We start from the raw sequence: 27,814 nt of genomic DNA on the forward strand, positions 1-27,814 counted from the left end.
CCGGTTTGGGTAGTGAGCAGAGGCCCTGCTGTGCAGTGCGCGGGGAGGGGAAGATGCTGCCTCTGTGGTCACAGATGCTGTCTTTTTTTGGGGGGGAGGATGGGGGAAGGTTGGTCGGTTGTGGAGCCTGAACTCTAGGCCTGTGTGCTGTCCCTCAGCTCTTCAGCTCAAGGAGAGCACTCTACTGCTTGAGCCACAGCACCACTTCCAGTTTTCTGGTGGTTTCCTGCCGGGCTGGCTTTGAACCTCGATCCTCAGATCTCAGCCTCCTGAGTAGCTGTCTTGAGGGCAGGAGCCACGCCAGCTTTCCTCTGGGCAGGGCCCTGTGAGCAGGGGCGGAGGAGCTGGGCACCTGCTTGGTGCAGGGTCTGGGAGAGACGAGCAGCAGCTGTGTGCCCGGTGGTAGACGGGAGATGGGCTCGAGGCGGCCTTTGGGCCGGGCTGCGTTGGGCGGCATCTCAACCAACCCCCACGTGGGAGGAGGGCGCAACTGCTCCCCATCAGCCGCCGGCCCCGCAGGTGCCCCCATTTCTGCAGAGCCTGCTGGCCCACTTGGGTAGGGGTCTCCGGATGGGTGCCCACTGCCCCTGGAGTCCCAAGGAGGGTTCACAGTGTGGCGATGCGCCCTGCATCCACCTGCATCCACTCGGTCTAAGGGGCCTCAGGGATGAGGCAGGGAAAGCCATGGGGCAGAGGCAGGGGCTGCCGGCCCCCACTGCTTTCTGGCCAGGTCCACTCCAGTACTGCAGGCCAGAGCCTCGGCCTGGTCATCTTGTGGGGTCCTCAGCCCTGCAGTCCCACCTACCACCCTGTCCCAACCCAGGGGAAAAAGAGAAGGCAGGTGACACAATACTAAGAAACAATGACATTTTACTTATTAAAAACGAAACCGAACCGAAGCACAGCTGCGGGCATGCAGACAGCGGCGTCCTGAGCAGGAGGGAAGCCCCAGCCCCGCCGTGGTGGGAGATGGCCCGGACACCCATCCCGGGCAGGCGTCCACTTCCGCCCGGTGTCTGTGCCACAGCGTCACCTGGCGTTCAGCGGCCGCCGGTGCCGCTCCAGCAGCTCCTCCAGGTGGTCGGCCCTCTTCACTGCAGCCTGTGGCACACGCCAGGGTCAGGCCTGGGCGGCCCCCGCCGTGGCGGGCTGGGAGCCGGGCGCGGGCACACACCCACCTCGTGCTGTCTCCGGAGACTGTTCACCGCCTCCTCCTTCTTGGCCAGGGCGGCCTTCACCCTGTGGCAGCACAGCGGGGCTTCGGCTCGGCCCAGCCAGCCCGCGGCCGCGCACCACCAACACCATCCCCAGGGGGCCAGAGCCCAGGGCAGTGGCGGAGGCCCATGCGGGGCCATGCTGCAGGGTGGGGCCCTGCCTGCCCGTCTGGGGCACACGCAGGACACAACACAAGGACTCCACCCAGATCTCTCCACAGAGGCCCACATGGCGGCCTCCTCAGACCCAACTGACTTGGTGCTCCCTGGGCAAGCGCAGAGCCAGCCCTCGGGAACCAGGGAGCCGGCTCAGCCTTGCCAGGAACAAGTCTGGAACCCAACCAGACACCACCCATGGGCCCGCTGTGTCATGGGAAGGAGGGACCCGGCCCCCCTCTCTACACCCTCCACCCCTCCCCGGGCTCCAGCCACCCACCTCCGGTGCACCTCGTCCAGCTCCAGCTGCTGACGGGCTCGCAGCTCAGCCAGCTCTGCCCTGACCTGCCGCTTCTCCTCCTCCGAGGCCGCCAGCCGGTCAGCAAACTCCTGGCGGACCACCTGGGTGAGGTTGTTGCGCTCACCTGAGAGCTGAGCGTTCACCTGGCGGCAGAAGGGACGGTGAGCGGGCCAGCGGGCAGGGCCACGAGTGGGCCACGGGTGGGCCAGCACCGTGGTGGGCTCTGGGCAGGGGAGGGGCCGGGGCGGGGCCGTACGGCCTGTGCTTCCTCCAGCTCCTTCTCCTTCTTCCGCACCAGGGCCTGCAGCCGCTCCTTCTCCCCCTCAGCCTCTACCAGCCGCCCTTTCAGCTCCGAGCACCGTTCCTGAAGCTTCCGCTCTGACTTCTCCAGCTCTGAGAGCTCTGTCTCATACTTGTCCCGCACACGCTTGACCCTGGTGGGCGAGGGGCAGAATGGCCCCTGCGTGGTGAGCTGCGCCCTTGGTGCTGCGGCCCGGCCCCCCTCCCCTGGGGCTACGGCCCAGCCCCCTCTCCTCTGGGGCTGCGGCCCGGCCTCCCCTGGCCCCCCCTCCTCTGGGGCTGTGGCCCAGCCCCCCTCCCCTGGGGCTACGGCCCAGCCCCCTCTCCTCTGGGGCTGCGGCCCGGCCTCCCCTGGCCCCCCCTCCTCTGGGGCTGCAGCCTGGCCCCCCTCCCCTGGGGCTGCGGCCCGGCCCCCCCTCCTCTGGGGCTGGACTGCTCCCCTGCGTGGGGGGGGGGCCCTCACCGGCTCTCCGCTGCCCTCTCGCTCTCCTCCTTGGCCAGTGTCATGTCGGCCTCTAGCCGATGGATGACCAGCTCGATCTCCTGGTCTCGGCCCTTCCGGAGCTCCTCCTTTAGCTCTCGTTCCCGGTTCAGCTGCCAAGCTTCCTGTGGGGACACACAGGATGGGGAAACTGAGGACACGGGCAGCCACATGGGCTCCTGGGAGGGAGGGGTCTCTGCCCTGAGCCCCAGAGAGATGCACAGATCTGAAGGGACAAAGGGGGTGTGCCCACCCCCAGCCTTCCAGGCAGTCTTCAGAACCTGGTTTGGGCACAGGGGCATGAGGTGACCTGTGGGCAGGGAGGGCCCCAGCCAGGTCATTAGCATGGCCCTAGATAAGCAGACGGCACTGTCTGGGTCTGGAACTAGCCCGACTGCTTCATCAGCCGAGGACGGGCATCATCGGCCTCTTGGACGTCATTTGAAAATTCCCAAGGGAGACAGCGGCAGCCCAGGCGGTGGTCCCTCACAACATCTGCCCCGATCTCCGGCACAGCTCTGTCCCCTCCTCTTCCCAACTCTACCCTTCTCAGAGCCTTGCGGCTCGTGGCTTGAGCCAAAGCAGCCCCCGGAGGCCCCGGACTTGGAGCCCACCCTCGCGCGGCACTACCTCCTTCTTGGCGCAGCTGGCCACCCACGCTTGTCTCTCTACCTCCAGTTGGTCCTTCAGGGCCTTCAGCTCCATCTGTAGGGGACAGGGCGTGAGCTGCCCCACCCCACCCTAGGCCCTACCCGAGTGTGGCCAAGGGAGCTGGGGCTGGCCAGGGCAGCGGCCCATTCTGGAGGAAATGCGGGGCGCAGGGGGGGGGGACCTGGTGCTGCTGCTCCTGCTCCTGCTGGCCCTTCTCAAACTCAGCCCGCAGAGCTCTGGTCAGTGCCGCGCTTCTCTCCTCCAGCTGCTGCCGCAGCTCCTCCACCTCTGTCCGCTGCCTGTGGGCCAGCCAAGGGTCAGTGGGCCCAGGGTGGGCATGCGGGGCACTGCGTGTGTGCGTGTGGGGGACGGTAACCCCAGGTGGCACCTGGCTGCCTGCTGGCCCAGCCGCTCCCGCTCCTCGGCCACCTCGCTGTACAGCCGGCGCCGCTGCTGCTCCAGGGCTCGCTGCTCCTGCTCCAGGTGCTGCTCAAACCTGGGGACGACGGGGACAGTGCCGAATGCTCGGCTGTGGCGCAGGGCCAGCCATCGCCGCTGCCACCCTCCCCAGAGCACTCAGCCCCCAGCACCCAGGCCGGCCGGCCAGGCCACGACGACCCTCACGCCAGCTGCTGCCTCCCCAGCCTGGGGGCAGGACAGTGTGCCCAGTGTCTGCACTTGGCCCCACCTTCCAGCATCGCCTGCCGCAGAGACCGCTCCACTCCACCTGAGCTAGCCCTGCCCACCCCTGCCACAGAGACCACTGCACTCCACCTGAGCTAGCCCTGCCCCAACACCTGCCACAGAGACCACTGCACTCCACCTGAACTAGCCCTGCCCACCCCTGCCACAGAGACCACTCCACTCCACCTGAGCTAGCCCTGCCCACCCCTGCCACAGAGACCGCTCCACTCCACCTGAGCTAGCCCTGCCCCAACACCTGCTGCAGAGACCGCTCCACTCCACCTGAGCTAGCCCTGCCCCAACACCTGCCACAGAGACCACTGCACTCCACCTAAGCTAGCCCTGCCCACCCCTGCCGCAGAGACCGCTCCACTCCACCTGAGCTAGCCCTGCCCACCCCTGCTGCAGTGACCACTCCACTCCACCTGAGCTAGCCCTGCCCACCCCTGCTGCAGTGACCACTCCACTCCACCTGAGCTAGCCCTGCCCACCCCTGCCGCAGAGACCGCTCCACTCCACCTGGGCTAGCCCGGCCCACCCCTGCCGACAGGGCACTGCCCCGGGGACACTGCCATACAAGGGGTGCCCAGTGGTCACTGGCCCCTGGCCCCCCAGTTCCAGGGTTTGAAGGCACAGCCCAGTACCCCCAGAATGGTGCTGGGCTGAGCTCCCCTCCGAGACTGAGGAAAAGAAGGAATGGGCTGTCCCCAGCAGTGTGCAGTTCTCAGTGCTGCTGCTACTTCAAGTCTAGACATCTAAGAACAGTCACAAGCCATGACAATTGTCAGGAGAAAGTCCTGGCATAGGCCCAGTGGTGGGACACACCACAGCCTCCCCACGTACCTCCCCCCCGAAAGCTGGGCAGAGACCCTGACACAGCCGGGAGGAGGCATCAAAGCAGCCGAGAGCCCCGCCCCATCTGCCCGGCCCTCCCCGCCCCGGCCGATACCCACCGCTGCTGGGCGCGGGCCCGCTCCTGCTGACCCAGCGCCTCCTTCTCCTGCTCCAAGTGCTCCCGCAGCTCCTCCGCCTGGCGCAGGTGGCGCTGGGCGGCCTGCTCCTCGCGCCGCAGCAGCTCGGCCTCGTGCAGGTCCCTGAGCTTCCTCACCTCCTGCTTGTGCTTGGCAATCAGCTTCTGGATCTCGGGTTCCAGGCCTGGGGGGACCGGTGGCAGGGCAGCAGGAGGGTCCAGCAGGAGGGTCCAGCCGGAAGCCCAGCCGCGCCTGTGTTCGTGTGGAGACTCCCCCAGCCCCACCCAGACACCCTGCCCCGGTGCCGCCCGGTGGGGGCATCAAGGACCCCGGGGGTCAGTGGACCGGAACCACCACCAGCCAAGGCGCTGGGCTCCTCCAGACAGGGTCCTGAGAGGCCCCAGTCCCTCCTCCCCACCCCTGCTCCCAGGGAGCAGGCGGGACGGACACCCTACTTCCACCTCTGCGGCCCAGAAGCCCCCAGCTGGGGTGGGGTCGGCCGCTGAGGCGGAGCCTCGCTCAGGAAGGTTTGGGCACAGTGGCACAGTGCAATGCTCCCGCCCTCTCTCTAAAGCAAAGCGCCCAGGCAGGCAGGAGGCCCCACCTCGCACGGTGATCTCCTTGATCTTTTTTGTTTTTTCATTGATCCACTTCTCCCTGCGCACCTTCTCTGTGGCGCTCATGAGTTCTTTGAGCTTCTTAATCTCCTAGGAGCAAGAGCACAGGCGTGAGCGAGGAGGCCCCTGCTCCTTGCGTACGCAGCTTCAGCTCCAGAGAGCTTTCAGCCTCCTAGAGGCCAAGGTCACACGGAAGGGTGAGAGTCTAGCTCACTACCTGAGACCCCCGGGGACCCAGCCCGCAGGGGTCCAGCCCCAAGAGGGGCGCCCAGCCTGACACCAGCAACAGCCCTTGGTTCCCAAGTGGCTGGCAGTCCTCAGCCCCGGGTACTGGGCAGGGGAGGGGAGGGCCTTAAACAGTGCTGGACACCCCCCACCCAGGGCCTGGCCTCCATCTCTGGTCAGAGGCAGGCTCGAGACTGACAGGTCCGTGCTGGTGGGATGCACAGAAGGCAGATGAACTGCTGAGCTACCTTTTCCCCCGCTGTGGGTCCACAGCCTGCCCCGTTGTAAGGGGCGGGTGACCTCACATGAGGCCTATGATGGCCTGGCTCTCCTGGACACCTGGATGCACCTCGGGAGAGGAGGAGCAGGAGAAGACACTGGGGAGGCCGCGCCTGTGTCTTCGGGCCCTAAGGAGGGCTGAGGACCCCAGCCCTGCCTGGCTGCGCGGGAAGCACCACGCCCAGCGGGCGCCTCACCAGCTCGTGCTGCTCCTGCATCTGCGCCACGCGCTCCCGGCACCGCTGGTCGCCCTGCCTCAGCTCCGCCACCACCGCCTCGCACTTCTCGCTCAGGACCTTCTTGTCTTCAATCAGCTGTGGCAGCAAAGGGGGGGCTTTAGAGCCCCCCAGCCCAACACGAGGCCCTCCGGGGGCACACCCTGCCTGGGTCTGTGGCTGGAACCTGAGGCCAGCAGGAAGCCTGAGCGCTCATGGACACAGGCTCCCGCCGTGAGTGCGCGTGGGCACAGGGCCCCAGGGGCCATGTGGCCTCAGCCCCTGTGGTGACACCACCAAGATCCTCCTCGGATGAGAATCACTTGGTCACCCACAGCCACCTGGCCTGCAGGAGTCCACCGCCTGCCAGGGGTAGGGAGAGCTGGCCGCAAGCCCTGTCTGAGGGCCGCAGGCCAGACACCAGGATTGGACCGACCTGGGCTTCGAGTAGCCACCAGAAGCCAAACTCCAGGCCAAGTGTTCTCTGTGGACTGGGGTCTGACTAGGGGGCCTGTGAGGCCCAGGCAGTCTAGAAGCTTCCACCATTCTTACTGGGGGAGCCCAGGCTGCCAGCAGGCCAGGAGTGGCTTCCCTCGACACGATGGCCACATATAGCTCAGGGAAGGTTCAGAATGGGTTCCCAGGGAGTCGCCTGCTGGGCCAGCCAGCGGCAGAACCCAAGGGACCTGCTGGCCACGCTCTATGCACTGCCACGGTCGGCCTCGCGGGGCCAGCGGTGGCTGGCGGCCCCTGGGCACCACCCTGCAGGCAGCACTGCGTAAAGTGGTATGGAAGACTCTGGCGCTGGAAGTCGGCATGATGCGTGCCAAGTATGAAGCTGGACCCTGTTCCCCAATGCCCACGGCCCCCATGGGGCTCAGGGGTCACCTGGTCGATGAAGGACAGGTGTCGCTGGATGGTGGCCTCGTAGTGCTCCTTCTGCTGCCGCAGCTGCCGGCTCAGCTCCTTCTCGGTCTCCTTGACCCTCCGGAGGGTGAGGTCCCGCTGCTGGGCCTGCGCGGGGCACACACAGGAGGGCGGCACTGGCACTGGGATCTCACCAGAGGCCCAGGGACAAGACAGCCTTGGGGACAACGCGGCGGCCGAGGCCGCTGGGGCACAGTGCTGGCAGGGCACCCGCCAGGCTGATGGTGTTAACGGTGCCAGTTCCCTCACCAGCGCTCTCTGCAGCAGCAGCAGGGCCTGCTTCTTCTCCTCCACCTCCAGCTTCAGCCGCATGATGGAGACGCTCCCCTCTGAGGCTAGCTCCGAGCGGCCCCGCCCCGCCTCCTGTGTCCGGCCCTGAGGACACGGGACACGGCGACCCTCAGGGAGGCAGCCCACACCGACTGCCTGCCTGGTGGAGGTGGCTGCCTGCCCTCTGGTTACACTCAGTGCATTTGGGTCAGACGTGAGGCATGCTGGGTAGTGGACAGGTCACCCCAACGGAGACCACTTGTATCATCCAGTGCTGGAGGAGGACAGTGCCTCCATTACCAGCACAGACCTCCAAAAACATCATGTCTGCCTATCTAACAGAACCAGTGATCATTCCACAAGGCCCGGTCACAGCCGCTCTGCCAGGGTGACAGGCAGGACCCAGCTTGGAAGACACCAGGGCTGGCCCACGATGCCAGGACCATCAACCTGGACAGCTTATGGAGACCCTGAGGTGAGCATCCAGACAGGAGTCTGGGTCAGGACAAGCTGGTCCTGCCCGAGCCCAGAGTAGAGCTGGAGCTTCAGAGACCTGGCAAGAGACCTCTCCCCACTGAGGGCCTGGCACCTCCCGCCGGGGACCAGCAGGGCCTGGCATGTGGCACCTCCCGCTGGGGAGCTGGCCGGTCCTGTGTGGACGCCTCCATCTCCTCCAGGAAACTCATGATGCTCTGCAGCTTGGCCTCGGAGAGCAGTACCCCATCCTCCATGGGGGCAGGGGGCGCACTGAGTTTCCCAAATTTCTCCAGGTTGTCAGCAGTCAGGGAGCTGGCATCCTCCTCCTGCAGGTGTAAGAAGTTGAAGGTAAAGCAGAGGAATTAGATCCAAGACCTTAAGAAACCACTGGAAGATACCAAAGGGACGTTCAAGAACTCTTGAGTTCTGTCCAAGAAAAAAAAAAAAAGTAAAAATCAAAGCTCTAAATTATAAGGATAGATGAGGAAGAAGAAAGTAAAACTAACGGCACTGAGAACCTATTCAGTGAAATAAATGCCAACTTCCCCAACCTCAAGAAACAGATTGTCGTCGGTTTGTGGTACGGTGGGCGGGAGAGGGCAGCTAGGGACAGGACTTCTCCAGGGGCCTCGGGCTCTACTGTCAGGGGGTATGCACCACGGTCACCTCAGGGAGGGCCAGGCCAGGTCAGTGCCCTCTCTGGCCCTTGCCAGGGTCTTAATTAAAACGAGGAGTGAGGTGCCCAGTTACCTCGTCAATCCAGGAGTATTTGTCCTTGTGGTAGGGCTTGGGGCGGGGCAGCGGCTCAGGCTCCTCCTCCAGCAGCCTCAGTGTGTCCAGCAGCTCATCCAACGTGGCCCTGGGCTTGGCCCTGCTCCTGGAGGGGCCCACAGGCCCTGCGCCCTCACGGAGCATGTCTGGGGAGTGGACATCCTGAAGCACACAGGCAGAGAGGGAGAGCCACAAAGCTGCTGCTGGCAGAGAGCGGTCTCCACGCACAAGGCCAGCCATGGCAACGCAGGGCTCGGCCTTTCTCGATCGCTCATGGCAGCTGCCTGAGCCCGGCCAAGTGCGTGAAAGCATCTTGGGATGCCTGTGGAACTCCTGGTCCAGCTAGCAGTGAGACCAGGCCCTCAGGCTCCCTGTGTGGTCAGTGTCCTGCCTCTGGCCTGAGTGGCCAGGGCATGGAGCCCCACCTCGGCAGGTGTGAAAACCTGGCGGGATACCAGAGCTGTGGCAAGACGCCCTCCCTCCCCCAGCCCCAGCCCCCATCAGAGGCAGAGCCCTCTGGGACCCCATGGCCAAGGAGGGGACAGGACAAAGGCCTGCCAGACCCACCTCTGGGGCTAACGTGTCCTGGGCGGGATGGGACACTGGTGACGCCCAGGCCTGTGGCTTGTCCTCCGGAGACAGCCGGGGCTCTGGAGACGAGTCAGGGGGGGAGGCGGGCGGGGAGGGGTCTCTGGGGGCTGCTGGGCATGCACTGATACCTACAGGACAAAACAGGGTGTCACCCACCCAGGGCCTTGCCCTAAGTCTGGAAGAGCCCAGGAGGAAGTTGTGGGCATACAGGTGGGTACAACTCCGTAGTCCTGGGGGCGAGGTGGGGCAGAGGGGCAGCCCCTGGTCTCTGGGCCTCTACTCTGGGTGCCAAGGCCAGGACTGCATGTCAAGGCCTGGGCTCTCTCAAGGGCCCCCCCACCTCCACCAGAACCGGGAAGTCTGCGGAGGGGGAACCCAGGCCCCAGCCCCATGGGTGGAAGCCGCCCCCGGCCATGCTGGACCCTCAGGACCAGGCTGGGTGGGCCGAGAGCTGCTTACCAGCGTTGTTGGCCTTGAGGACCTGGCCCGTGCTGCCTGGCATGGGGGGTGGCTCCTGTGTGGGCCACGGCTGCCCCAGCACCCGGGCCTCCCGGTGGTCCTTGGGCCCTCCACACTCAGCTTCTCCTGACTTTTGGGCTCGCTTCTGCTGCAGTTCCTGCCAGCACAGAAAAGGCTGGGTCCCGGGCCTTGGGAAAGCCAGCTACCCAGGGCCCCAATGTCCTGGGGCATCACAGTCAGACTCAGGGCCGCCCGGGGCTGCAGGGCCCTGCTCAGGCACCTGAATGGCTGCGCGCCTTGCCTGGCGCGCCTTCTCCTCCCGCGCCTTCTTCCTTGCCACCTCCTTCTGCCGGTGCAGGTCTAGGAAGCTCCTGTTGCCTGGCTGCTGCCGCTGCTCCTGCCAAGAAAGCTGAAGCTATGGGGTCTACAGACCTGTATGATGGACAGTGCCCCTGGACCTAGCCAGGCATCTTCTTGACCCATGCGAGTCCCCAGAAGAGCCTGCTGAGCCCCAGCCCCAGGTAGTGGAGGGCGGCACCGCAGGGGAGACATCGCTTCATCAGGGCTGGGAGCCTGCTATTCCTCCTGATGCCTGGGACTTGCCAGGTCCCAAGGGACAGGCGGGGGATGGGGGGGGAAATTGTGGCACAGGTGGGGTGTGCACCTATAGGGTATTCAAGGTCTCATTTCTACTGTCCTAGCAACTCCACCTGGACATGGCCAGGCCCCAAGGCCTCTGCCCCCAACCTTGGGGGGGGGGGGAGCTGGGGTGGGGGAAACTGAGGCAGCTCACACCCTCATACTGACCTCTCGTTTAGATGCCAGCAGGTGCTCAAGGCTTGTTGCTCCTGCTTGGCGCCGCTGCACCTGGTGGCGGTACCAGCGCTGGATGGTGACCGCGGCCTGGTTTACCTGGAGGATAAACCTGCCCCAGAGAACAGGGCTCAGGCCCAGGCCACCTTGGTGCCCTCTGACCCCAGACGCCTGCAGGAACTTGCACACCAGCATCTAGACAAGCAGAGGGAAGCTGGTGGCAGCTGGACAGCCACTCTCCTCAGCCCTTCTGTGTTGGCGCTGCTAACACCCCACACCTCCCATGGGAGGAGCTGCCAGGGAGTATCTGCTCACATCTGGTGGCCTTCAAAGCACAAACAGCCCAGGTGTCCACAGGCTGGCAGCAGTGTGCTGCCTGGGAACCAAGGGCAGCCCCGGGGCCGGCCAGCAGAGCACCATGGCTAGAGCAAGCCCAGAAGAGGGGAGACCCCGAGATAAGCAACTAGGCCAGGGCAGGGACGGGGTGGACAGAGGGGCCAGGGGCTCCTGGGGGTGCCGAATCTGTGGACACCACTGTACACATTCATAAACAGGTGCATTTTACAATCGGAATTACACCCAACGAAGCTGAGTAAACAAGAAAACATCAGCCCTGGCGAGTGTGGCCACCACAAAGTCACCCACAGAGGACCTGCGATGCTCATGCCAACCGGAGGGCCATCGTGCTGCAGTGGGGCCCGTGCTGTCCCAGAGGCCCGTCTGCCTGGGCACCACCTGGGCATGGACGGGGGAGGGTCTGGCCACACAGCGGGTGGGCTGGCTGAAGCGGGCGGGAGGCGCCCGCCCCGGCAGCAGCCCCTGTGCCCCGGGCTCCTCTCAAGGACACAGCCCGGGGGTGTTTTGTTCCTCTCAGCTTTGTATTCTTTCTTTCAATGTGTCTTAATCACCAGTTTCACTGAGGTATAACTTCCACACTAAAATCCACCCATTTTAAGCATATAATTAAAGACTTTTTTTAGCAAATTTACAGAGCTCTGTTCACCGTCTAGTTCTAGAACGTTCCCATCAGCATCAAAGAGCAGCGCTGTGGTCTGGCTCGCTTTCTGCCTTTTCCCCCTGTGCGTCTCACATGGGGGCACCGCGGGGTCTCTGGCTTCACTGAGACACAGCACAGGGAAGCTCCCGCCAGCGGCTGTGGACCACCAGAGTCTCGTCTCCCACGTCACGCACCTCTCGGCTTCCTCCTCCGTCACCTCCTTCCGCCTGAGCAGCCCGGTGGCGCTGCGGGCCTCATGGACGCCACCCGAGTTATTCTTCCGGGGCTCTGAGAAGCTGCCGCCCTCACCGGCCTCACTGGCCGCTGCTTTGATGATGTTGCTGACACAGAAGGGGAGGAGCCGCGCTCACCATCAGGGACGGCTCTGCCCATGCGCCACGCTGGAGGCCCCGGGCCTGTGCAAGCCAGCCCTTCCACCCACTGCGCGGTCACGGGCCACCCGTCACGAGGTGCTGATCCTAGGTCAGTGCTCTTAATTTTGTCAATCTGGTGTTCTCAGATGCCACACAAGCACAGACTGTAGGACAGGGACTCGGGGTCTCCCTGGCTCCCGGGCGCCTTCCATGCCTGGGGGCTCTGGATGTGGCTTCTCGGCAGGGCACCGCCCTGGGCTTCAGTCCTGGCCTTGCTGGGTCTGCTTCCTGCCTCCCGCCCAGGCAGAGCCCAGCCAGCACCCAGGGCCAGGTCCCATCCCAGGTCCTGTGGCCCTTGGGGAGGGTGTGTGGACTCACTTGAGGGAGGGGGCTGTCTGGTTGGAGCTCTTGGGGGGGGGCGGCCTCTCCGAGGGGGCGTAGCGGTTGTGCACCATGGTGGTCACGCAGTTGCCTACGGTCCCCTTGTTGCTTCTGCCAAAAAGACAGGTAAGGACCAGGATGGAGCGCAGCACGGGCCTGGCGCAGAGCCCCTGTCTCTGCACTGTGACGCCAGCCATGCGCCCTGTCCCTCACAGCCCGGGGCCAAGCCCGGCTCGAGGCAGGGGCCCGTGGAGGGGCCCGCAGCCCGTCGGTGGCTGTGGCTAAGGCTCTCCAGCACCCGGCCTGGCCTCCCAGCCATGCTCTGGGATCTGTCATGTCCTTGGCAAGCTGGGCTCCCAGCACCCAGTGCAGGCCCAGCCTTGGGGTGGACTCGGCATCCGAGGTGGCGCGGTCCCCTCCAGGCACCTGGAGCCTCGAAGCTCAACCTCCACGATTCTTGCTTGGAAAGCATATGCTACTGTGGGGGCCCCACAGCCTGGAGTCCTGGGAAAAGAGAGCCACTCCTTCCTGCCTGCCCTGCTCCTGACCTGGCCACGACAGACAGCAATGCAGGCTCTGGTGCTCAGCCTCCCAGCCCCTGCGGGGCTGATCTACCTGTTGTTGGCAGTGAAGTTGGGTGCCAGGATGCTTTCTTTCCTCCGTGGGCCTGCCGGGGACCTAGAACCTGGGCCGCTGGCTGGCAAGGTGAGGCTCCTGGGCTGGTCATCCTGTGAGTCCCAGACACCCGAGCCCTGATCACTTGCCACTCACCCAACAGCAGGCCCTTGTCAGGCAGCCCCGCTCCTTCCGGTGCCCCCCTCCCCAACAGCCCTGCCCTGCAGCCCCCTTTCCCATAGCTTCTCCCACCAGCAAATGAACATGTAGTGACCACCAGGACTAGGGGCCGCTGCGCGTGCCCGCTTACCAGGACATTCCATGTGGCCCCCTGCTCGCCACACGCCTTGCTGCCCACCCTCCTCTCACCGGTGCTGCCCTCAAAGAGTGCCAGGAAGTCGGTGGGCTCTGCTGACCTGTCCAAGGGAGGGCGACAAAGTCAAGTGAAGGGAAAGTGAGTCATGTTTTAAAGGGGGGTGGTGGTGACCCCAACAAGTGATTCTCATCCCAGCCCAGTTTAAAACATTATTTCTAGCCAGGCGCCAGTGGCTCACCCCTGTCATCCTAGCTACTCAGGAGGCTGAGATCTGAGGACCAAGGTTCAAAGCCAGCCCGGGCAGGTCTCCAATGAACCACCAGAAAACTGGAAGTGGTGCTGTGGCTCAAGTGGTAGAGCGCTCGCCTTGAGCTGAAGAGCTGAGGAACAGCGCTCAGGCCCAGAGTTCAGGCCCCATGACCAAAAACAACAACAACAACAAACATTTCTTAGCTCTGACAAGTGAACCGGGCAGGGCTGCCTTGGTGGAGGGTTCACCCTTGTGGACAGAGCCACAGGGCCTGCAGACAAGAGGTACCGAGCAAGCACTGCTGGTGACGGGCCACCCTAGGTGTCCCAATGTCAACCTGCTCGGAGGCGAGACCACGTGCCAGGTGGCACGGCAGGAAGCCTGGCCATGTGGTAGCATGTCACTGGCTATGAACACGAGGAACACCGCATGCCACACCACGGGAGCTCACAAGTGGGCTGTACTGTCCAAGGACAGGCATGGAAGCCTCAGCACAGAGGCTACAACCTAAAGGCCACATGCACGCAATCCCAGCTTCAGCAAATGCAAAACAGGCAAACCCATAGCGGGCTGGGGAGGAGACGGGTGACTGTCAACAAATACGGGGAGACGAGCAGCTTCTAATTTTTTTTTCTTTACTTATTCTTGCTAGTCCTGGGGGCTTGAACTCCCTTAAGTCCTTTTGCTCAAGGCTAGCACTCTACCACTTGAGCCTCATCACCACTTTTTCTATGATGAACTGGAGATAAAGGGTCTCATGGACTTTCCTGTCCAGACTGGCTTTGAACTGTGATCCTCAAATCTCAGCCTCCTGAGCAGCTAGGACTGCAGGCATGAGCCACCGCCCCCTGGTGAAGTTTCTGATTTTGATTGTGCTGACAGTTACAGAGCTGTGGGTGTATTGAGGATCACTGAGCTGTGGGTGTACTGAGGATGACTGTGCTGTGGGTGTACTGAGGATGACTGAGCTGTGGGTGTACTGAGGATGACTGTGCTGTGGGTGTACTGAGGATCACTGAGCTGTGGGTGTACTGAGGATCACTGGGCTGCAGGTGTACTGAGGATGACTGAGCTGTGGGTGTATTGAGGATGACTGAGCTGTGGGTGTACTGAGGATCACTGGGCTGTAGGTGTACTGAGGATGACTGGGCTGTGGGTGTACTGAGGATCACTGGGCTGTGGGTGTACTGAGGATGACTGAGCTGTGGGTGTACTGAGGATGACTGTGCTGTGGGTGTACTGAGGATCACTGGGCTATGGGTGTACTGAGGATGACTGTGCTGTGGGTGTACTGAGGATGACTGGGCTGTGGGTGTACTGAGGATCACAGCTGTGGGTGTACTGAGGATGACTGGGCTGCAGGTGTACTGAGGATGACTGGGCTGTGGGTGTACTGAGGATCACTGGGCTGTGGGTGTACTGAGGATGACTGAGCTGTGGGTGTACTGAGGATGACTGAGCTGTGGGTGTACTGAGGATGACTGAGCTGTGGGTGTACTGAGGATCACTGAGCTGTGGGTGCACTGAGGATGACTGTGCTGTGGGTGTACTGAGGATCACTGGGCTGTGGGTGTACTGAGGATGACTGTGCTGTGGGTGTACTGAGGATGACTGGGCTGTGGGTGTACTGAGGATCACAGCTGTGGGTGTACTGAGGATGACTGGGCTGCAGGTGTACTGAGGATGACTGAGCTGTGGGTGTACTGAGGATGACTGGGCTGCAGGTGTACTGAGGATGACTGGGCTGCAGGTGTACTGAGGATGACTGTGCTGTGGGTGTACTGAGGATGACTGTGCTGTGGGTGTACTGAGGATGACTGAGCTGTGGGTGTACTGAGGATCACTGAGCTGTGGGTGTACTGAGGATGATTGGGCTGTGGGTGTATTGAGGATGACTGGGCTGTGGGTGTACTGAGGATCACTGGGCTGTAGGTGTACTGAGGATGACTGAGCTGTGGGTGTACTGAGGATGACTGAGCTGTGGGTGTACTGAGGATGACTGGGCTGCAGGTGTACTGAGGATGACTGGGCTGTGGGTGTACTGAGGATCACAGCTGTGGGTGTACTGAGGATGACTGAGCTGTGGGTGTACTGAGGATGACTGGGCTGTGCGTGTACTGAGGATCACAGCTGTGGGTGTACTGAGGATCACTGGGCTGTGGGTGTATTGAGAATGACTGAGCTGTGGGTGTACTGAGGATGACTGAGCTGTGGGTGTACTGAGGGTGACTGAGCTGTGGGTGTACTGAGGATCACTGGGCTGTGGGTGTACTGAGGATGACTGGGCTGTGGGTGTACTGAGGATGACTGGGCTGCGGGTGTACTGAGGATGACTGTGCTGCGGGTGTACTGAGGATGACTGGGCTGCGGGTGTACTGAGGATGACTGGGCTGCGGGTGTACTGAGGATGACTGGGCTGCGGGTGTACTGAGGATGACTGGGCTGCGGGTGTACTGAGGATGACTGGGCTGTGGGTGTACTGAGGATGACTGGGCTGTGGGTGTACTGAGGATGACTGGGCTGTGGGTGTACTGAGGATGACTGGGCTGTGGGTGTACTGAGGATCACTGGGCTGTGGGTGTATTGAGGATGACTGAGCTGTGGGTGTACTGAGGATCACAGCTGTGGGTGTACTGAGGATGACTGAGCTGTGGGTGTACTGAGGATGACTGGGCTGTGCGTGTACTGAGGATCACAGCTGTGGGTGTACTGAGGATCACTGGGCTGTGGGTGTATTGAGGATGACTGAGCTGTGGGTGTACTGAGGATGACTGAGCTGTGGGTGTACTGAGGATGACTGAGCTGTGGGTGTACTGAGGATGACTGAGCTGTGGGTGTACTGAGGGTGACTGAGCTGTGGGTGTACTGAGGATCACTGGGCTGTGGGTGTACTGAGGATCACTGGGCTGTGGGTGTACTGAGGATCACTGGGCTGTGGGTGTACTGAGGATCACTGGGCTGTGGGTGTACTGAGGATCACTGAGTTGTGGGTGTACTGAGGATGACTGGGCTGTGGGTGTACTGAGGATGACTGTGATGTGGGTGTACTGAGGATGACTGAGCTGTGGGTGTACTGAGGATGACTGAGCTGTGGGTGTACTGAGATGACTGGGCTGTGGGTGTACTGAGGATGACTGGGCTGTGGGTGTACTGAGGATGACTGGGCTGTGGGTGTACTGAGGATCACTGGGCTGTGGGTGTATTGAGGATGACTGAGCTGTGGGTGTACTGAGGATGACTGAGCTGTGGGTGTACTGAGGATCACTGAGCTGTGGGTGTACTGAGGATGACTGAGCTGTGGGCTGTGGGTGTACTGAGGATCACTGGGCTGTGGGTGTATTGAGGATGACTGAGCTGTGGGTGTACTGAGGATGACTGAGCTGTGGGTGTACTGAGGATCACTGAGCTGTGGGTGTACTGAGGATCACTGAGCTGTGGGCTGTGGGTGTACTGAGGATGACTGAGCTGTGGGTGTACTGAGGATGACTGGGCTGTGGGTGTACTGAGAATCACTGGCCTGTGGGTGTACTGAGGATGACTGAGCTGTGGGTGTACTGAGGATGACTGGGCTGTGGGTGTACTGAGGATCACTGGGCTGTGGGTGTACTGAGGATGACTGGGCTGTGGGTGTACTGAGGATGACTGGGCTGTGGGTGTACTGAGGATCACTGAGCTGTGGGTGTACTGAGGATGACTGGGCTGTGGGTGTACTGAGGATGACTGTGCTGTGGGTGTACTGAGGATGACTGAGCTGTGGGTGTACTGAGGATGACTGAGCTGTGGGTGTACTGAGATGACTGGGCTGTGGGTGTACTGAGGATGACTGAGCTGTGGGTGTACTGAGGATGACTGAGCTGTGGGTGTACTGAGGATGACTGAGTAGTGGGTGTACTGAGGATCACTGGGCTGTGGGTGTACTGAGGATCACTGGGCTGTGGGTGTACTGAGGATCACTGGGCTGTGGGTGTACTGAGGATCACTGGGCTGTGGGTGTACTGAGGATCACAGCTGTGGGTGTACTGAGGATGACTGGGCTGTGGGTGTGCTGAGGATCACAGCTGTGGGTGTTCTGAGGATGACTGAGCTGTGGGTGTACTGAGGATGACTGGGCTGTGGGTGTACTGAGGATGACTGGGCTGTGGGTGTACTGAGGATGACAGAGCTGTGGGTGTACTGAGGATCACTGAGCTGTGGGTGTACTGAGGATCACTGAGCTGTGGGTGTACTGAGGATCACTGAGCTCTGGGTGTACTGAGGATGACTGAGTTTGGGTGTACTGAGGATGACTGAGCTGTGGGTGTACTGAGGATCACAGCTGTGGGTGTACTGAGGATCACTGGGCTGTGGGTGTACTGAGGATGACTGAGCTGTGGGTGTATTGAGGATCACTGGGCTGTGGGTGTACTGAGGATGACTGAGCTGTGGGTGTACTGAGGATCACTGGGCTGTGGGTGTGCTGAGGATGACTGAGCTGTGGGTGTACTGAGGATCACAGCTGTGGGTGTACTGAGGATGACTGAGCTGTGGGTGTACTGAGGATGACTGGGCTGTGGGTGTACTGAGGATGACTGGGCTGTGGGTGTACTGAGGATCACTGGGCTGTGGGTGTACTGAGGATTACTGAGCTGTGGGTGTACTGAGGATGACGGCTGTGGGTGTACTGAGGATGACTGAGCTGTGGGTGTACTGAGGATGACTGAGCTGTGGGTGTACTGAGGATCAGTGAGCTGTGGGTGTACTGAGGATGACTGAGCTGTGGGTGTACTGAGGCTCACTGGGCTGTGGGTGGACTGAGGATCACTGAGCTGTGGGTGTACTGAGGCTCATTGGGCTTTGGTGTACTAAGGCTCACTGTGATGTGGGTATACTGAGGATCATTGAACTAGGCTTGAGGTGAGGATCAGTAGTGTAGTGTTTGTCCAGCATGCAGTAGGCCTTGGGTTCGATAAATTTTAAACTGTACTTTTTAACTATCTCTATAAAGCAATTATACCAAAATACAAACAAGAGGCTTAGAATGTGGCTTAGTGGTAGAGTGCTTACCTAGCTTGCATGAATCCTTGGGTTCAATTCTCCAGTGCCACATAAATAGAAAAAAGCTGGTAGTGGCTGTGTGGCTCAAGTGGTAGAGTACTAACTTGAGCAAAAAGACTCAAGCACAGCACCCAGGCCCAGGACAGGCAAAAAAAAAAAAAAAAAAAAGCAAACAAAACACAACTGGCACCCCTTTTCAGATAAAATGCTTGGGGCTGGCCTCCGACCACAATCCTCCTATGCCTCCCACTGAGTATAATTATAGATCCTTGCCAACATGTCTGGCTCATCTGCCAAGATGGGGGTCTCACTCGCTTTTTACCCAGGCTCATTGCAAACCGTCATCCTCCTGACCTACGCCTCCTGAGTGGCCACAGCACACGGCGATACCTTCCATCATTGCCTGGTGCCAGGGTTCCAGCAGTTCTCAGATTCCACACAAGCACAGAGTGGAGGACGGGGACTCGGGGTCTCCCTGGCTCCCCGATGCCTTCCATGCCTGGGGGCTCTGGATGTGGCTTCCTCTGCAGGGCATCGCCCTGGCTTCAGTCCTGCCCTTGCTGACCCTCACACTTGGAGGCAGGTGTTCTATCCCTTGAGCCACACCACAAGTTCCTTAGTTAACTTTGCAGTGGGGTTTCACTTCAGTCCTGGGCTGTGGTCCTACCTGTGTCCTAGTGCTACTGGGCTGACAGGCACATTGTCACTGCACCCAGCCACAGCAGTCCCCTGTGGCTATGACAACAGATCCACACCATCAATCACAGCAGTCCCGTGACTATAAAAACTGACCCATGTACCAGACACAGTGTGGCCCTGTAGCTATCATGGATCCACATCACCAGCCCAGTGCTTCCTGTGGCACTCACACACACACACAGCACTAGGGCCCCAGGAAGCTCCCTCCTCCCGTTGGTGAGGATGGGCAGACCCCCAGGGAGGACTCTGAACTGCCACGATGCTGACACCTCTCCAACACTGGGTTAAAACTGAAGGTAGGTGGAAAGGCTGAAGACCAGTGGGCCTCTAGCAGCCCTGCCTACTCCACCCACCCACCTGGGATCCCAGAGGAGGCACAGGAAGTGGGGAGCTGTGGCCAGGGCTCAGGCTTCAGCATATGACAGGACAGACAGCTGTTCCTGGCTGTCCCACCTCTCCATGCACAAGAAGGCAGAGTGCCACACAAGGACAGGGCAGCATGACGGTCCCCAGGCCTCACTGCTCAGTGAGGCCACTGCTCTTGGAGCTGGAAGGGCTGAAGGAGGGGGGAGAGGACCAGAGGGTCACCTGGGAGAGCCGGTCCGTGGCTGATTGACCTGCGTGGTGCTGTTGGATCTGCGAAGATTGTTGATGGCCCGAGAAGCTCCAGGCCCGGAGGCCTCCTACAGAAAGCAAGGAAAACACCTATCAGTGCCAGAACTCAGACACTGGTCAGCTTGCTAGGGACTGGCCGAGTCTTAGGAAGGCAGCCGAGGTCAGGGCTCAGACCTGAGAGCCTTGTCATGGTCCTGCACAAAATGGGGAGTCCCTTGCCCCTGCACGGAGGGAAGGCTAGGGAGGCAGCATGAGACCGGCTAGGAAGCATTGGTCACTGCTACGTTGTCACATGACAAGGGAGGACAGACAGCAACCGCATCATCCTGGCTCCTGCCTTGGACATAAGGATACTGTGCGGCCCTGGCGGGGGGGGGGGGGGGGTGGGGACAGGGGACTGGGACAGACCCGGCTGCCACCACCACTCTGCATCCCAGGTGTCACCATGGCCCCGCCTCTCACAGCATCCAGAGAGCAAAGGTGAGGTGAGGCAGCTAGAGATGCACTGAGGCTGCGCACGGAGACGCCCGTCTCTAATCCCAGCCAGGGAGACAGCAGCAGTATTGAGTTCCAGGCCCACCTGGGTTAACGGAGGCCCGGGTACGAGTGTTCTCAATACTTCCGTGGGGAGACGGAGCTGCACGGGACGGGGAGAGCCTGTCCCTGGAAGCAGGTCTGGGATGCAGGAGGGGCTGTGTGGCGAGGAAGGAAGGCAGTGCCGAGGATCGTCAGCCGGCAGCAGGCCGGGGAGTAGTGCGGCCCACATTAGACAACTCTCCAAACTTTTCTGTTGCCTCTAAACATTTCCCCACACATTTTGGGGAAAGGGCTCAGAATTCTGCAGGAAACAGCCTGGAACCTCCTGTCAGGAGACCACTTCATCACCACCGGAACAGCCTGTGCCGCCCATGCCTACCCAGGGAAGCCTTAAGACTCCCTGGTTTCTTTCTTTTCTTTTGGGTCCGGTTGTGGGGCCTGAACTCTGGGCCTGGGTGCTGTCCCTCAACTCTTCAGCTCAAGGCTAGCGCTCAGCCACTTGAGCCACAGCGCCACTTCTGACTTTTTTCTTTTTGCTTATGTGGTGCTGAGGAATCGGAACCCAGGACCTCAGGCATGCAAGGCAAGCGCTCTACCACTGAGCCACCTTCCCAGCCTGGTTTCTTTTCTTTTGGTCGGTCGTGGAGCTTGAACTCTTGGCCTGGGTGCTGTCTCTCAGCTCTTCAGCTCAAGGCAAGCGCTCTACCACTTGAGTCACAGTCCGCACTTGCAGTTTTATGGTGGTTTATTGGAGATAAGAGTCTCACGGACTTTCCTGTCCTGGCTGGGTTTGAATTGCAATCCTCAGCTCTCAGCCTCCTGAGTAGCTAGGATGACAGGCGTGAGCCACTGGCACCTGGCAAGACTCCTTGGTTTCTTTAAAAAAATAAAAAGCTGGGCTGGGAAGGTGGCTCAGCGGTAGAGCGCTTGCCTTGCATGCTCGAGGCCCTGGGTTCAATTCCTCAGCACCACATAAGCAAAAAGAAAAAAGCTGGAAGTGGCACTGTGGCTCAAGTGGTAGAGCTCTAGCCTTGAGCTGAAGAGCTGAGGGACAGCGCCCAGGCCCAAAGTTCAGGCCCCACGACCAGACCCAAAAAAAAAAAAAAAAAAGCAAACAAGGGGCTGGGAAGGAGGCTCAGTGGTAGAGCGCTTGCCTTGCACGAGGCCCTGGGTTTGATTCCTCAGCACCACAGAAGCAGAAAAAGCTGGAAGTGGCACTGTGGCTCAAGTGGTAGAGCGCTAGCCTTGAGCTGAAGAGCTGAGGGACAGCGCCCAGGCCCCACAACCCACAAAACCAACTAACCAACCAAAAAAATCTTAAACAAACAAACAAAGAGACTCTCAAAGCAAGGACAAAAACAAAGGCTGGACACGCACGGGATCCCATTCCAGGCAGCCGGTCCTAGAACTGCTCTCTGCAGCAGAACCAGGGCCTCAAAGTCACATGAGCAGGTGTGCAGCCCACCCACGAGGACAGGCAGGCTGGGCTGGCCAGCTGGCCGAGAGGCTGAGACCACCTAGTGCTCAATGCCAACACCAAGTCTCCCTGGCTGGACTGAGAGACCCCAGATTGGACTGAGAGCGGGGAGCCCAAGGCCAGCATCCCGCTGTGGATTGGGCCGGGGGGGGGGGGGGGCAGAGTGTGGACACTGTGCAGGGACTTTGAGGGGAGTCGATCAAGGGTGGGAGCTGGGGACCGTGGGCCCCACTGTCTTTATTCCTGTGTCACGGGCCCCACCCCTGAGACAGATGTGCTGGGAAGAGCATGGGAAGGGGGGACTGGGGACCCCACCAGGCAGAAGAAGCAGCAGGCACCCATGGGAAGGAATGCGTGATAGACCCAGGGCGCTTCTTACCTGGGGGTAATCTAACGGCATGACTTACGGCAAGCGTGTGGCCGTGCCGTGCCCGGGCCACGTGGACACCCACTGTGCCGTGTGCAAGCCTGGCTGAGCTCTAGCCAGACCGGCAATGCTCCCCGTGCACCGTCACCCCTGGGGCTGGAAGAGCAGAGCCGTCCAGCCCAGGCTCCCGCCTGCACCGTCTCATCGGCGCCACTCCCTGCGGACCCCCCCCCCCCGCCAGTCCTGGAGCTCCAGGCTGCCACTGGCTGCAGATCTGAGGGTGGCCGTGGCCATGTTCTGAGAACGAACCTGTATGCTTCAAGCCAGGAGGCGCTGGGGGGAAGGGGGGGAGGGTCTACAGCTGAAAGCTGTGGCCTAGCGTCAAAATGGAAAGGGAGCACGGGGCAGCACGGGGCAGCACGGGGCAGGATCACAGCCTGGGAAGCCTGGCTTCCGTCTATAATACAAACCACACTTCAACAGAAAAGGAACGGTGGATGGCTCCCAAAGAGGAAAAGAACCTGACCCGCGCCCGCAGGCCTGGCTGCTCAGGAAGCCCATCAGGAGGATGGCTGAGGTCAGCCTGGACAACATAGCCACACCTCCATCTTAAACAGGAAACCATGAGGAGAGCTACTCAGCACGGCTGGAGACTGCAGCGGAGGCTGGAGGTAGCGGCTTGAGGCGGAGGCCTAAGCAGGGCAGGGCATGGGCTTCATCAACTCTGATGTTACTCCACTGGCTCACTGAGGCCGTGAATTCAAGACCAGCCTGGGAAGCACCTCAAAAGAGAATGATGGGGGTGGGAAGGAAGACGCCAAGCACAGGCGGCTCCTGCCTGTAATCCCAGCTACTCAAGAGGCTGAGATCTGAGCATAGAAGCCAGCTCAGACAGGAAGGCCCCATGAGATGCTTATCTCCTATTAACTCCTCCCAAAAGCTAGAAGTGGAGCTGTGGCTCAACTGGTAGAGTGCTAGCCTTGAGTTTAGGGACAGTGCTGGGGCCCTGAGTTCAAGCCTCAGGACCAGCACAGAAAAAAAGAAGAAAAGAGTAGTTCAATCAGACAGACGTCTTTCGTACACACCGAGGGTGGAGGTTGGAAACCCTGCTGGCCTGTGGGGTCCGGCCTGGCCCCTCACCACGGACAGCCCTGTGAAGCTGTCCCTCAGCACGTGATATGTCACGGCTATGACCAGGCGTGTGTGCACGGGGAGACATGGCACGAGGACACAGGCGGTGGCCCTGCTCGGCACTGACCAACCTATGGTCCATCCGCACAGGACTGCTACCCTACTCGGCAGCTGAGAGGCCGGCAGCAGCATGCCCCAAACAGGGCAGGACGTGACCCACAGGGGAAGGTCTGCACACACCCAGAACGTCAGGAGGGATGGGACACTGAGCAGCAGAGCAGCCGCCGACGCCGGGGGCGGGAGGGGGCGCACGGGGGGGGGGGGGGGGAGTAGGAGGGAGGCCTGCTATCCAGTGGCCATCTGCCTGACCTACTTATAGCCATGTTCACAGGGTTATTGAAATGCCAAAACAAGATGGCAGCCAGCTGCCACGTGGAGTGCATGGCGGCGTGGGTGGTGGGCTGTGGAGCGTGCCAGGTGGAAAGGAAGTGGTCAGAAGGTCAACAAAGTCTGGGGCCATGAACACCCAACTTATCTGTGCACAGGGCAGAGTGCCATCAGTGAGGACAGCGTGGGGACGCAGCTGGCTCGCGCCGGATACACTTGGGTGGCATCTGCTCCACTCATGAGCTGCGCTCTTAGGATTTAAAGACCTTGCTCCTTCACAGGGAAGGGAAATGGAGCGAGAAATTCAGTGTCGAGGAGACCAGGAGGGCGCCGAGCCCGGGCGGGAAAGCAGGACCCTTGAGGGCTGGCACTGATGCCACGTCCCATATGCCAGAAAACCAGCAGTGAGTGCAGCTCACGGCCCAGACCGGGAACCTCAGGACAAAGGGCTGGAGATGAGGGGCAGAGTGAACACCAGGACGCTGGCAAGGGAGAAGACCCCACATGCACCAGGAGAGAGCGCCAGCAGCCCAGGGCCAGCAAACTCTCCACAGATCAAGTGGTGGCAGGGACAGGAGAATGGAACTGCTCAGAATGACTTCAGGCCAGGGAGCAGGGCTTTGTTTTGTGAGTTGTGGGGTTTGAACTCAAGGCCTAGGCTCTGTCCCTGAGCTTTTTGTTCAAGGCTGGCACTCTGCCACTTCGAGCCACAGCACCCACTTCCAGTTTTCCAGTAGTTCGAGAAAAAGGGTCTCACTGAGATTCCTGCCCAGCTGGCTTTGAACTGCCATGCTCAGATCTCAGTCTTCTGAGTAGCTAGGATTATAGACATGAGCCACCAGCACCTTGCTCACTTTTTATTTTTATGCTGGTCCTGGGGCTTGAAATCAGGGCCTAAGCTTCTGTGCTCAAGGCCAGTGCTCTTCCACTTAAGCCACAGCTCTACCTCTGGCTATTCTGGTTTTGGAGCTAAGAATCTCACAAGCTTTCCTGCTCAGGTTGGCTTTGAACTGCAATCCTCAGATCTCAGCCTCCTGAGTAGCTGGGATTACGGGTGTGAGCCACACAGGTGAGGCCATCTTAAAGGGAACTTCTGGAACATTCTGATTAGAAGAGATCCCAGGCAGTCCTGGGAAAGGGCAGCAGCACCGTCGAGGAAATGTGGTCAATGCTTCTTGGCTTTGAGCGCACATTCAGTGACAGAGCACTGGGCAGCAGGAGGGCAGGGGAGATGCCCAGCCAGTGAACCGTCTTCTCCACCCACCAGCAAGGCCAGCAACCATCTGTGCCAGGGCATCAGCACCCGGGCCTACCCCTCCCTCCTAGAGCTTCAGAGAAAGGGATCCAGGGATCCTGGCCAGGGAGAGTGGTCAGTGACTCAAGAGCAAGGCTGGGTTATGGAGGGGGCGTGGTAAGGGCCGCTGGCCTAAGTTGGTCATCCCACTGCTAGGGCAGTGGCCATGGCAGAGCTGGTGACTGGTCCCATGCTTGAGGAACTTATCTGGACCAAGGGTCCCCTACTGGATGCCATTCCTGCTGAGGAAGTCAGCTCCAATTCTGTGGCCACTCCGTGAGACGCAGGAGTGGATTTCCAGGGAGAAGGGAGGGAGCCGTGGCCTCGACCCTCTGGGAAGGACACAGCTGGCCTCCTCCCAGATGGGAAGCTAGGTCAGCTGTGGCAGCCAAGCCAATCCTCCCGGTCTGGATATGCAGGCCAGACTCAAGCACCTGCTCCCCCCCGTCTCGCCTGGAGACTGCCTCCGAGCACAGATGACATGGGTGTGCGCGTGTGTGCACATCAGTCCATGCTGGCCTCTAACCTCGGCCACTGACCTGTGAGTGACACCCTCCAGCCCGCTTCACCTGCCCTGCAAAGGTGTGCAGAGGAAAAGCAACTCGGTCCAGCTCCAAAGCTCCCACCCACACCCACCGCGCCCACCGGTCAGCCTCCACCTTTCTCTGAGGCCACACTGCTCATCTCCCTCCTGAAGCCAATTAATTTGTCGAGGATCCAAACGAGTCCAAAGGGCAGTGGAGCAGAAGCGACAGGGCTGGGTGCTGGACGGATGCGAACCTGCCCCAGGCCGCACAATTGGCCTGACCACCTTGTAAGCTCCAGGCATGCGAGGTCCAGAGCCTTCCTGCCCCAGGATGACAAGTGCTCAGATATGGAGCTGCATGCGGGCTCAGGCGCCACCCAGTGACAACTTTCTGGTGCCCCCCACTCACCAGCGCCCTCCTCCTGGGCTCGCTGCCCGTGGCCACGGAGATAGACCGGACGATGGGCTTGGCGGTGGAGGCACTGCCGGGGCGCTGGGACATGGGGGGAGGGAGGCCGGTCAGACTAAGCTCCACACAGGCCGAGTTGCTGTCAGGGGTCCTGCTGACAGTCCTCGAGCCTTTCATGGTGAACGAAGTCCTGAAGGGAGTGAGAGGCGGGAAGACACCGTGAAACCATTGCACCCACCGTGCAGCAGAGCTGAGTCAGCCCAGACACCCATCCAGCACCTCTACGAGCCCTCCTCCCAGGGGAGGAGGCCCCAGCCATCCGAAGCCAGCAGAAGGACTGCAGAGGCAGTGGACACAGGCCAGACCCCTAGAGGTTGGCCTGAGGAAGCAGGCCACTACATGAAGCAGCCTGTCGTGACCCACCTGTCACACCACAATTCCTCCCAGGGCTTGTGCAAGGCAAGTACGACCAGGAGGCCAGAAGGATTCACTCTCAGGATGCCTGGACTTAGCTGGCCATGGAACCCCCAGGATGTGACAACTTCCCTCTTGCTCCTAGGGGTCCCCCATTCCTCCTTGTGTGGCCACCCTCAGACTCTTCTGCTCAGTCATCTCTTCTGCCCCTGAGTCTGCCCCCCTCCGCTCCACCTGCCTCTAGGGGAGGTACGGGGGGGGCGGGGGGTGGGGGGAACAGCTTCCAGACTCCTGCACACCACAAGCCTGGTCCAGCCAGACTCCTGCACACCACAAGCCTGGTCCAGCCAGATTCCTGCACACCACAAGCCTTGGTCCAGCCATCAAATGCTCAGTCCAGTCCCCTGCCCTGCTTCATCCATCTCTACTCTGGGGACTTCCTGGGGAGGGCCGGCCCCATGGATGGTATTCAGGGTGATTGCTGAGCAAGTGAAAACACCAGAAATGTTAAAAGTGACTATGAAGTTGGGTAGCTTGGGCCTGTACTCCTAGCTACCTGGAGGCTGAGTTCTGAGGATCCCAGTTTGAAGTCAGCCTGGGAAGGAAAGTCCTTTGAGACTCTTATCTCCAATTAACTGCAAAAAAGCCAGAAGTGGAGCTGTGGCTCAAAAGTAGTAAGGCACCGGCCTTGAGTGAAAAAGCCAAAGGCCAGCACCCAGGTCCTGAGCTCAAGCTCAGTACACGCATCAGGAAAAAAAAAAAAAGTGACTATAGTGTCACTGTCACTTCGTCCAGGGGCCAAAGCCGCACCGGCCACTGCCCAAGGCCAGGGGGCCCGCTGGCCTGGGAGGGTGGGCTTGAACCCCGCCTCTCACCAGCCAGCTTTCCCCGCAGCACGTGCAGCAGCCAGGCCCTGGGCTGGTAAACACGGCCTCTCCATGGAAACCTCTGGGCCAGCTGCAGGAGGCCGGGAGGCCGACCTCACCCGGAGGGGTGGCGAGTCCGGCGGCCAGCCCCCCCGGCCCCCCCGAGGCTTCGGGCAGGGTCCTGACCCGGCTGCACCCCACCTGGCCTGCAGGCCGGGCGGGCGTCCACGCGACGCCTGGGCCTCGCGGGGCCCTCGCCCCCGGGACGCCCCGACCCCGCGGGGCCGCTCCACGCCGGGGCCTGCCCCTCGTCTCCTCAGCGCCCCCTCGGGCCCCCCCGACCCCGGGACGCCCCCGACCCCGAGGCTCCTCACCTGCGCGGGCCAGGCCCGGGGCGCGCCGCCCGCGGACGCAGCCTCCAGCGAGCGGCGCAGAACCCGCCGGGCCCCGGGCGCTCCGAGGCACCCCGCCCGCCGTCCAAGTCGCCTGGGACGGGGGTCGACAAAGAAGCGCGGGCGCGCTGGGCGGGCGTCGGCGGCTAGCAACCAGCCGAGCAGCGCCGCCCCTGTCCGTCACGCCGGCCCGCCGGCCCAGCGCGCCCTCCCGGATTGGCCCACTGGCTGACCGCCAGGGCCAGCGCCGGCGCTCATTGGGCCGCAGAGCTGTCCTTCAGGAAGCCCAGGCATGGGTGGAGCAGCGGGAAGATGGGGTCGCGAGCGTGGC

The 27,814-nt window shown here is 61.2% G+C and overlaps 2 protein-coding genes across 3 annotated transcripts in view; one reads left to right on the forward strand and one right to left on the reverse strand.

Moving 5' to 3' along the window:
* The window catches only part of Baiap2 (BAR/IMD domain containing adaptor protein 2), a 164,335-nt gene that overhangs the window by 114,113 nt on the left and 22,408 nt on the right, over window positions 1-27,814 (forward strand). Inside the window, exon 16 of the mRNA XM_042669972.1 lies at window positions 6,853-6,856. The gene's annotated coding sequence lies outside the window, so the exon portion shown is untranslated. The remainder of the gene's footprint in view (window positions 1-6,852; window positions 6,857-27,814) is intronic.
* On the reverse strand, window positions 854-27,528 carry Cep131 (centrosomal protein 131). 2 transcript variants are annotated; one of them, XM_042669966.1, is made up of 26 exons: window positions 27,466-27,528; window positions 25,812-26,001; window positions 19,657-19,751; window positions 13,080-13,185; window positions 12,770-12,882; window positions 12,152-12,265; window positions 11,594-11,740; window positions 10,397-10,514; window positions 9,870-9,986; window positions 9,590-9,746; window positions 9,107-9,258; window positions 8,519-8,701; window positions 7,918-8,094; window positions 7,271-7,396; window positions 6,983-7,108; window positions 6,077-6,193; window positions 5,363-5,465; window positions 4,741-4,942; window positions 3,492-3,599; window positions 3,285-3,402; window positions 3,083-3,157; window positions 2,435-2,577; window positions 1,928-2,105; window positions 1,651-1,814; window positions 1,179-1,239; window positions 854-1,101 (listed from the first exon to the last, which is right to left on the reverse strand). In XM_042669966.1, the coding sequence occupies exons 2-26, from the start codon at window positions 25,986-25,988 to the stop codon at window positions 1,030-1,032; spliced, it is 3,249 nt and encodes a 1,082-aa protein (XP_042525900.1). In that variant the 5' UTR covers window positions 25,989-26,001; window positions 27,466-27,528; the 3' UTR covers window positions 854-1,029. The 2 variants fall into 2 exon arrangements, with proteins under 2 accessions (XP_042525900.1, XP_042525899.1); XM_042669965.1 differs by having other exon boundaries at window positions 9,870-9,998.

This window comes from Dipodomys spectabilis, unplaced genomic scaffold, assembly GCF_019054845.1.
Source record: "Dipodomys spectabilis isolate Male_0828 unplaced genomic scaffold, ASM1905484v1 ptg000512l, whole genome shotgun sequence".
In the NCBI taxonomy this organism is placed as follows: domain Eukaryota; kingdom Metazoa; phylum Chordata; class Mammalia; order Rodentia; family Heteromyidae; genus Dipodomys; species Dipodomys spectabilis.